Source organism: Malus sylvestris, chromosome 4, assembly GCF_916048215.2.
Source record: "Malus sylvestris chromosome 4, drMalSylv7.2, whole genome shotgun sequence".
In the NCBI taxonomy this organism is placed as follows: Eukaryota; Viridiplantae; Streptophyta; class Magnoliopsida; order Rosales; family Rosaceae; genus Malus; species Malus sylvestris.
Window position 1 is genome coordinate 25,273,293 of NC_062263.1, and position 11,543 is coordinate 25,284,835.

The 11,543-nt window shown below is 36.0% G+C and overlaps 1 protein-coding gene across 1 annotated transcript; it reads left to right on the forward strand.

Annotated features, from left to right (window-relative positions):
- Positions 1-5,389: 5,389 nt before the first annotated feature.
- Positions 5,390-7,035, forward strand: LOC126617777 (transcription repressor OFP2-like). The gene has a single exon (XM_050285830.1). It carries the CDS (start codon positions 5,556-5,558, stop codon positions 6,717-6,719), a length of 1,164 nt encoding a protein of 387 aa, XP_050141787.1. The 5' UTR covers positions 5,390-5,555; the 3' UTR covers positions 6,720-7,035.
- Positions 7,036-11,543: the final 4,508 nt, after the last annotated feature.

The following is an 11,543-nucleotide window of genomic DNA, read 5'->3' on the forward strand; positions in this document are numbered from 1 at the left end:
TCCTCACCGTATCTCCTCTGATTTGAGAAAAATGTCAATATCCCCTGCGAATTTGTTTTTCCATCTTCACCACGTCTCTTCTCTTAATGCGTGTAAGATGACGGTACCCAATGCGCATATATTTACTTATCCAGAATCAGTATTAAAATATAGTATCAAATTATGATTATGTTTACTAACCATAATCAGTATTAAAATATAGTATCCAGAATCATTATTAAAATATAGTATCAGATTATGATTATGTTTACTAACCAAATAGAAAGAAAACACAAGTTATGCCACAATATCAAGAGATAGAAAGAATTTAGTTTACGAATTGGGAGGAATTTGACATTTAAAATGTGTTCGGGTATAACTTTTTCATCTTTGATTAGGTCATGATTTTTCATTTCTTTGCATACCGGTTTGAACCTTCATATGCATTCTCATTTCACATTTTAAGAATAGCAAACGTGTTATTACAACTTTACTAGTTGTATCTGATTGACTGAGGCATAATAATCTAACTTCCTCATCTCTTCCGCAAAAATGTGTTCGGGCGTAATTCTTCAAAGAGCCCAACTAGAGCGAACGGGCCTAAGTTGAAGCACAAAACTTCTGGCCAGTTCCACATCATAGCCTGCTGCTATAAGTGCACTCATGTAAGTGAGAGTAATGAGGTTTTTCTTTGGAAAATTGCCCAAAATGATCAGCTTTTAAACATCCATTGCTGACATGATCAGGATTTTAGCATGTCGTCAATATATGATTGCTATATATGTCACCAATCTTTCAGCTCTATGTTGTCGATACATCAAAATACGGTCAGGATTGATACATTAAATTTGATCAGTTCAACGATTTCGATTAAACTAAAATTTTCACCGACTCCAAGGATTGCGTTGTCTTACTCAATCATCAACCCAAATTTCCATCAAAGACCAAGCTGTCTGCAAGTATATATAGCCATACTCTTGCATGTACCGGACAAGCGTTCCCACCAAAGCCAAAACAAAAACAAAAGTTCCCAAAACCTCCACAGTTCACACATATTACTCGACACATCCTAGTTGAGGAGGAGAATGATGAGGATAATGTTGAACATGTGACATAAATACTGGGAGGCCTGGAGTTTGAATTCTTTGTTGTCCGCCTCCTCCTCCTCCCACGTACAAACAATTGTCATAAACTCCAAAAATATGCCCTAAGAAGGACAAAAATGCCAGTTGGTCCCCTCTCTTCTTCTGTATATGTACATAGTACTCACCGTTTTGGCTGTGGGTTTGGTCCGGATACTTTCAGACCACTCTGCAGCAGCAGCAGGAAAGGGGGACTAATATTCTTTGACCAGGAATTATAGGGCTCTTTAAGCTTCTGAATGTGCATCAAACCCATGCCCATTGCACCCACTGTTTGGCTTGCTGGCTGGCTTTTAAACTGTCTTTTGTGTGTGTGTGCGCGCGCGCGCGCGTGTGTGTGCAGTCATCCAAGAGTCAACAGCAGCAAGCAACTTCACCGTGATCGTCCTACATATCCACCGGTCTCTGCTTTGTTGTTTCGTCATGCATTATAAATGGGCCAAACCAGCCTTAAACCCTAGCTAGCTGCAAGTGGCTCTTTACTACAGTAGTGGAAAAATGTCGTGTTCTTGTATGATATCGTAATTTTGAACTTCGTCAGTGGCTAATCTAATAAGAGATAAGTGGAGCACAAACATCGAAAACTTTAGGCCCCCCTTTTCCTTCTTAGATTCAACTTTTTTCAGTTTTTGAAATGAGGTACTAAGGAATTTAATTATATTTATTATTTAAAAGAAAACTATAAATTATTTTCAAATTGAATACTATGCAACTCCTTACAAAACCCTAGCTAAAGAGAAACAAATTATGAAATTATTTGACACAAATAAAAATAAAAAGACTCATTTTACAGCAACGCAATGAGTTTTGTGAATCTTGTCATTCTTATCAAAACCAAATCTTAACTCACATATCCAACACTAGGTCCCTAATTTAAAAAAACTAAAAGATCGATTTTTTTGGACTTACGCCTATCTGTATAATCCTCTTTGTGGAACCCCACTTGCTATTATATATTGTCCTTGTCCCATTTTGTACGCTACCACAAGAAGATTTATTTTGGCTCCCAAATCTTTGAATGATCAACTTTAATATGAGTTTGCGGTTTGGGGTTTTGTTGTTACTTGGACTAGGGTTTTCATTTTGGGTTGGACTTGGATGATGAAAGAAACATGACCCGTCAACAACAAACAATAGATTATGCATGAAGATATACATTTTGTGCCCTAAAAAAAGCCCAAGGAGCTAGGGTACTAACAACAAACAATAGATTATGCATATCTATCTCGATGGGACACACATAACGTTTCTATCTTGGAGCTATATAAACAAAAAATCTTTCCAAACCTTTATGTCTTTTGGATCTTTGCAAAATATCCCTTCATCCACAACTTAAAAACGCAAAAAATGCAAAACACACACTAGTCCTTATGGCCATTCAATGTACGACAAAAACCTGTGTTTTCTTCTGAAGCTGAATGAGCTCTGAGAGGTTCCCAAAGGCCAAGAGTAAAAGTGATGGTTTTAACAGAAGAAGGTTGCCCTTCGGGGTAGTTTTTCCAATACGTGACCAAAGAGGCCAAAGAGTTGTGGTATTCTGGCTCCCTTGTCCAGGTTAGGACCCTACCGGCCAAGGCTGCATGTAAGCCACTTTGACAAAACGGTTGGAAAAGAAATGTAGGGCACTGATAAGCCGTGGTACTACAAGAAAAGACCTCCCGGTCACGATAAAATCGCTCCCAAACAAAACTGACCAGGATCCTCTCCTGAGCTAAGGATGAGGATCCTCCTCATCAAGGGATGTGAGCCGTTGGATGAAAATCCAACGGTTACAAACAAGGGGTCCCCTTAAAGTTATAATAATTGTAGCCGTTGGATTTTCATCCAACGGCCCACACCCCTTGATGAGGAGGATCCTCATCCTTAGCTCAGGAGAGGATCCTGGTCCAAACAAAACACCCACAAAACTGAAAGAAGAAGAGAGGGAGTTGTTTTTTTTTCTTTTAATAAAATGTTATTGGAGCAAATTTTGGATAAAACCACTCAATTAATTAATCATAATTAGATATTAAGCTCATAATTAATCAGAAACGAACAACATGAGACCTTCCATTTAAAAGCGGAGTTGTGCTTTAGGCTCCATGGGATGGATTATAGCCTAAGGCAACTTACTCTGAACATATCTAGCCCATGTCTTATCATATAGATAAGCTCAATCTAACCCCACATGGCATATCAAAGCATTAAGTGCAAGTAGGCCCATTAAACTGATCCTTATTCATTTTTCTTTTACGCCATCTAATCTACCATTGGACTATATGTCTTTAGCTCTCTCAAATATTATTTTTTGAATGTGTAGTTTTAACAGGTTATATATATATTTTTTCATTTCCAGCAGTACATGGTTTATACACTAATAGATCGTGTAGAGAAAGAGAGAGAGAGAGAGAATTTCATGTGAACTCCACATAAAAGCTTTGTCGGACGGCTAAATATAGCCCGCTTGAGAACTGCTTGAGGTTTATTTGTAGCCAACCCATCTTGGTGACTAGAATATAGCTCCCTTGTGTGGTGGTGGATTTTAAAGTTTCCAAGATATATTTTGGCATATTGCCCTTGGCTAAAGATGACCTTTAGTTTTTCACTCTTTTTGGGCCATCTTTGGTGATTCTTGGTTTTCATGTTTTCTCCTTTTTTTAATTAAATAATAGGATGATGTTATCCATATACTCATTTTTATTTCTCACACATCTCTTGTAATTTTCGACTGCTAGATCGAATGAATTGAAAAAGATTAATGGACAAAAACTAATAAGGGTGTGTAGAAGGTAAAAAAAAAGTGTGAATAACACTATCCAAATTACATTATTCTACCCATTTAGAAAATCCTAGCTCCACTCTTACTCCTACATATAAATAGAGGGTAATATTGTTACACTGTAGAGTTCCATTGACTCTATGATCTATGAAATTTAGGATCATATACTGTTGGATCTTAATCTAATGGTAGGTGGTCATTTAATTGTTGTTCTACTCTTTCTTTATCGTTAAATTAAAAACAGATAATGAATACCTACAATTTTCTTAAATCATAAAATCTAGGAGGTAGTTACTCCGACTAAAGAATCATTTTTATAAAACTTTAGTCAAAAGACTATTAGTGAATAAAAACACGGAAATATTATTAGTCAAAAGACTTTATTAAAGAATCTTTTTTTTAAAGACAATAAATTAGGGCATCATTTAGAGAGAGACTTAAGTTTAAGAGAAAATTAGAGTAATCGTTGTGAAGTTTGGTCCAATTAGAGCTTTGCTCTCTAAATTAAAGGTCTGTAAGTTTTGGTCTTTGAATAACAAATAATGTGAAGCAACAATCCTTTTGGATAAATATGTTAGATTGGCCATCTAAAATAGAGGATTTAAAGGGACAAAAAAAAAGACGGAAGTTCTAAATTTGTTATAATATGGACCAACAATCCTTCTGGCTAACTTTGTTAGGTTGCTCATATAAAATAAAGAATTTAAAGGGGCCAAAAAAATAGATAGAAGTTTTAACAGAGTTAGCCAAAAAGTGCTAAATCGACCACTACTCCACATTATAATAAGTTTCAAAACCAATCCTCACGAATTTAAATTCAAAGATCAAAGCTCCAATTGAGCTAAAACTCAAGGATATTGCTCCAATTTAAAGAGGTGGTTAAAGAAGTAAACAAAATAGCTATCACATTAACTTAACAAGAGAACAAAAGTTCCTTAGAGTGGGGCTATCTACAAACTCATTTTTACTTCTCACACATCTCTCTCAATTTTTTGTCGTCGGATCAAATAAATTGAATAAATTAAAAGACATAATATAACAAGTACATGAGACATAAAAATTGGTATGTGATAATGCCACCCTTTCTTTATGGGTAGGCTACTAGAAAGAGGCCATTTTACCAACTGCCCCCCCCTTGGAGTTCGAATCTTATACACTCATTTTGTATGCGACTTCTATCATTCATTGATACGTATTAATGAACTTAACTCTCCTTACGTGTCAATAATGATAGTTGCCACAAAGAGAAGAAATTTTTAGTGTGGCCCGAATACGGGACGGTATGCCTCATGCTTTATACAAATGAAGAAAAGTTCTTTTTTTTTTTGAAGAAAAGTTTTTTTTTTTTTTTAAGTGCACCTCTAATAGTATAATAATATGTAGCATACCATTCCGTATAATTGATATACTTAAAAATCTCTCCACAGACAAGACCACAAACAAAATAAGTGCAGAAAATTTGATCTATTGATACCAACCTTTTTCTCCTTGGTGGAACCGAACCCCTTGCCCCCATAAAATACAAAAAAAGTCCCCTTTATTTATCTTTCAATATCAGTAACAGAGTGAGCGTGAGTGCCAGAAAACTCAAGTCCTCTCGTCCTTCTTCCTTTCTTTTACGCATTACTGAGTGGAAGAGAGAGAAAGTGAGAGAGGAGAGAGAGAGAGAGGTGGTGATGGGAAACCACAAGTTTAGATTATCAGATATGATGTCCAATTCCTGGTTTAGCAAGCTGAAAGACATGAGCAAGCCCAGAAAAAAGCAATCCAAGAAGAAAAAACAACAAAAACCACCCTCGTTTGCTTCTTCTTCTCTAACAAAAAATTTTACAGAGCCCTCGAAGCCAACGCGGCAACTGCCCCACCACCTCCACTGCCACCCAAGACAGTCTTACTACTTCACAAGAGAGCTCACCTCCCCTGCGCCTGCCCCATCTCACAGATTCCCCACCTCCTCCTCCCCCACCAATGACCCACCACCAAAAAAATCCAACAGACAAAAACTCAGGAACAGAATTACCACCTTGCCCGCTTCCGATCCCAACCTCCTAACTTCCTCTGTTTCAGCCGGCTGCGGCTGCCACGCCACCACCATTGAATCCGTCTGGACTAAATCCCAATCCCCACCTGAGACATGGTCGTCTTTCTCCTTCGACAGCTTCCCAGACCCGACGTCAGAGATAGAGTTTCTCGACGACGACAATGGGCCTGAATTCCGGTGCGACCGCGTTCTCGCCGCTTACCATGTCGACTCCGGTGAAAAAGACGTCGTTGTCGACGTCGACAAGGCGTCTCTGACCATGAAATTATCCGATGTGAAAGTATCTGATGCGCCGGAGGATGGGTTGGATTCGTTTTCCGAGCTCGAGCTCCCTCCGATTATAACCAAGCCACCAAAATTCAGCGAAATGGTGAGCGAACTGAAGAAGAACAAGAACAAGAAGAAAGAACAGAGGAGCATTACTAAAAGTGATGGTAGAAGGCTTCCTTCATCAAATGCAGCTACATCTCCCGGCGTCCGTCTTCGGAATTCGCCGAGAATTTCCAACCGGAAGATCAACCAGGCCGGCCTCAGCCGGCGGAGCGTGTCGTCGAATTCGAGCTCGAAGCGAAGGAGCATCTCCGACAGCTTCGCAATTGTCAAATCATCGTTTGATCCCCAGAGGGATTTCAGGGAATCAATGGTGGAGATGATCTTGGAGAACAACATCAAGGCATCCAAGGATTTGGAAGATCTTCTTGCATGTTATCTTTCTTTGAATTCTGATGAGTACCATGAGATGATCATCAAGGTGTTCAAGCAAATCTGGATTGATCTCACTGATATTAGGTCCAAGTAATTACAAATTACACATTTCCAGAAAAAAAAAATGTAACTGTAAATTGTTAGTCTTAATTTCTTTGTTAGTTTGTCTTGTTTCTAATAAATTTCCTTACTTTTCAATCAAGGAGTTCATGTTTTCAGTTTTGGAAGACAACCCTGTTGTCAAAATTCAGTCTTTAAATTGTTCACTAGTGTCTTGTGTTTCTCGATGTGAATGTGGAAATGTGTTTTTGTACATGTTATGCTTCTTGGGTATAGAAGATAAAGATTACATATATTTGAAATGTCACAATGATGTATCTCAAATGTATCATACATTGCGTTCTACTTAACTTTTTCATATGTCATCCTGTGATTCATTTAAGATATATACGTTGTGGTGGATCAAGAAGTTTTGAATATGGCTAAAGATTAGCAAAGAAATTTGTTTACACCTAAAATGTTACGGTGACATTATTCCAAACTTATAAGTCATTGTCACATGAGATATTGTATGATTTGCTTGAAATATTGACAACGTGCCCAGATAGTTCCTCTCAAAGGGTAGAGGGTGTGTGGTTTTCCTGGTGTGTTGTATGGCTCTTGTCTTCATGCTATACATGAATATACATGAATTTTGGTTGCTGAAATTGAGTACTTCATATGGACCCCGACCAAATTTTGTGTTAACATATGCCGGATTATACACATAATATTGATTGTGGGAAGGCCATCAAAGACTGACACCCTCTCAAATCAAACTTGTGTTTTTTGGAAAGATATCATTTCCGGATTCTATCCATCAAATTCATCAATTCGGACATTTGAAATTCGATCTAACAATTAAAATTATTATAACTTGGGAATCTCTGTTTTTAACTATTGAATCAATTTTCAAAAACACGAATTAATGAATTTAATGGATTTGGTGGAAGGAATTAGAAATGATTCCTTTCCGTGTTTTTTTATCCGAATTTTCTCATTTCCTATATCTCTCCTCTCCATGTCTTCTTTCATCCACAGCCGTTCATAATATTTCCTTGTTCCTTGTTGATTCAATGCGGAAGATTATGCCACGTAGGCAACAACAAAAAGATAAACTTTGAGGACACAATTCGTGTTTTTAAGTCTTTCTCGAGAGAGGAGATAACTCAAAAAAGCTCTTTGTTAAGTACCCTTCAGAAGTGATTGAAGAACCATAAATGATTTTTTTTAATACATTTATATTTTTACATTAAGAGAATGAGGAGTTCGGTTAAGTCACATAATGGATAACATAATTTGGTATCAAATTTGTCATTTACGAAATTTGAATCTAAGATCTCTCACTTTCAAGTGAAAATGAATATCACCGGACCATAGTACAAAGTAGCAAGAACAGTAAATGATTTAATTTAACAAAATTTTCACATTAGGAACTTTGTAACATTAACGATCAAATATCTAACAGTCAAATATCGTTGTTAAAAATATATTAGACTGTAGTATAATTTTTGCATTAGTTAGCGATAGTTAAACTCTAAAAGTGAAGTGTGAATTTAAATCCTAAAAGCTTTTGCTAGATACCTAGACTGTTACCCTATAAAACTGTTCGAAGTGTTTTTTTTTTCAAAAGTAAAAGTGAACTTTGAATATTTCAAAAGCATTGCAACCTTTCGAACCTTTGGATTCATATATACATGGCATGCAGTAGAGTTTATGAAAAGAGAATCACGCGGCCTACCAAAGAGGATTTGTTTTGTGTAAATTGTGTTTGGTTTTTATACAAAACCAGGCAAATGATTCAGATTGGCTTCGTAAAAGAAAGCAAGTCTTGTTGGTAATTGGTGAGTTTTCCATTTTTATATGAATATTTTGGCGATTTGAGCCTGCACTGCACTTGGTGCTTAGGACTAAATGACTTGTTTTCTGTGGCGGTAAAAGTTTTGGAGGTGGATTGTCTGCCCTCCCATTTTCATATTCTTCCCATCCCTTCTTGTTTGTGTGGTCATGGTTAAATCACGTCAATATTTTATATTTCTATTACTTTTTGTTTTATTATTTTTATAAAAAAAAATAATATAAAATGTTGACGTGGCTTAACCGTGACCACACAAACAGAAGAAGATAAGAAAAGTATGGAAATGGGAGGGCAGACAATCCACCTCCAAAAGTTTTAACCAATACGCGATAAGAAAGCACCGAGTTAGTGTAGTGTCTTTCTGGGACATGGAGTTTCAAGCTTGACACACTTTCCATGAAACAAAAGAAAAGTATATGTGATTTATTATTATTAAAAAAAAATCAGTCCCTAACTTTGCGGTTTCAATTTATTCTGTGTAAGATTGTTAAAAACTTCGTTTAGAGTTGAAAAAGAACTTTAGGCATACAGATAAATGTTATTAACCAACTGAATTACAAATCTCTTATAAAAACTCAAAACTCAGTTGATTTGTTTATATTCTATGTTGACTTTTGAAGTTTGTAGTAGTTCAGAATGTCTATTAGTTAAACTCACAAGAAACCTTCGCTATTACAAGCACAAGAACTTCTCTTATATCACTCATCTTCACCTAATCACAAAAATGTAAACACCCATTGCCATATTAATTAGGTTTTACAATTGTTAACTTTTGTCTAATAGCATAATGAAATCTATATATAATCACTTTAATAATTTCAGGGTTTCCCTTAATTAAGAATTGAATATGGACAAACCATAGGTATAACAAGAGATTAATTATTGACTATTAGTAGGAATTTGATGTAACACTTAACCCACCTCAACTTTAGTAGTTGAGGGTAGAGCTATCTTAACCTTATTGGTTTACCACTACAGACACTTCGGGGTGTTAAAACAAAGAGTAAAAACTGTGTATTTTTAGGGTTTTTGTTGAGTCAACAAAACACATAGCTGGCCCTACGACATGAAATTAATATTGAACTACTACGTATTTGGTTAATTATGCAAGAGTGTTTAATATTGAAATTCCGCAACCAGAAAGTATATTTTATTTGGACACACTAACCAGGAAACAACAATGTATTTTTTTTGTTTATATAAAGACGTATATCTTAATCCTATTCGAATAGCATAAAACATGCAACTACTTTGCTTGATATTGGACCAAAAAATTATAAACAAGAAGAGAAAAATTAAGTGTATGCATGTATCTATCACAATGTACTTTCCTTGTATTAGCCTCACGCTTCACTTAAAATCAACAACATTGACATAATGCCTCACTTAAAATGTTGCTATACGTTTTTCTCTCATATGCATAATATGTGTAAGATTGCTGATTTTCAGTATTAGAACTTAGTTGACTCATCATACCTGTTAAATAAAAAAACATTCATATACATACATACATATATATATATATATATATATCACAAGTAGAAGACATATATAAATATACTCTGCCTAAATTCTTGACCATATATCTCTTCACCAAGGTGAAACCAAGGATTAATCTACATGCATGCACATCCAAGATGCAACCATATAATATTCTTCTCGATATATATCTAGCCCTAGGCCGAATAATACAATAATTTTTTGACCATGGTATGGCTACGCTTAGCATATTATCTTGAGCCAAACCCCACAAGCCGATATATAAGGTATGGCCCTCTGGCTATGGGGTATTTATTAGAGAATCATTGCAAAATGATTCAACTTCAACGGACTGGACGGTCAAGATTAAAAGGTTTAATATGTAGGTTGTGTCGGCAAGCCGGAAGGAAATGAGACAGACGGACAGAAATTGATGAAAGGGTCGTTGACGTAAAGAGAAAGAAAGCACCGCAACATATATCCGCAGATTCTGGGTTTTTGCAGTGTCGTCGACTCGTCGCCATTGCCATGTAATGTAAAACCAGTAAAATATGCATGCAGCAAGGTAGCTAGGTAGGTAGTCCTCACACTCTTCGGTCCTCAGCTACCGAGTTTGGTCCAAGACTTAAACCTAGCAAGGGCTAGGGGCTTTACTAAAATCTTCAATAATTGGTGAGCATTCGTTTAATAAAAAATTTATTCTTCCCCATGACATCTCCTTCGTTTTTATTTCTGTTTGTTTCTTGCCTGTTAATTCATAGCCTCAAATCTTTGGCAACTAAAATATAATTTCAGTGACATCAATCGTTCAATTAATATTTGCTTCGTGTTTTCAAAATAAATCTTTATTCAAAAAACGTTTGTTGTACAAGCAGCTTGGCCTACCATTTCACATGCAAGCATCGGATGTGCCCGTGCATGTAAGGATAGAGTATTGACCAGTCAAATGATTAAATTAGCTCTCTATAGACACAAATTGCGGCTATCATGTACCGCAGTCTCCAAGTCAACCAAATGGAGTAAAGCAGAAACATAACGGGCACACCATGTTCAAAAAACCCACATTTAAGTGTTCTAATTAATCAAATATTAAGATTTTAATTTGAGTGCAAAAAGGAGCACAATATTCTAATAAATTTTGCCTAGTCAAGTTTATAAAGCCCAAACGCCCTAATAGCACAAAAGATCGATGGAAAACAGCTTTTTAACACCCAAATTTACTTAAGTGGATAAGATCTCAAAATAAATATTTATAGTAGAAATTTCATATGTTATATGATTCGTTGTTGAGCTTATTTTTATGAAATTTCGTATGTCATATGATTCAACATTCTATGTAACTCATTAATTATTAATTTGCGGTCGTCCAAATTTTCGAGGTATATAACTGTAGCCAACATTACCATTTGATCAAGAGAGTTAACATGAGTACTTTTCGGTTCTTAATTGTGCCATAAGATGTGGATTGCTCATGAACGATTCAGAGAGGAACCCACCTTCCACCTCATACCCAATAATTTTCACATGACCATCGCTACCTTC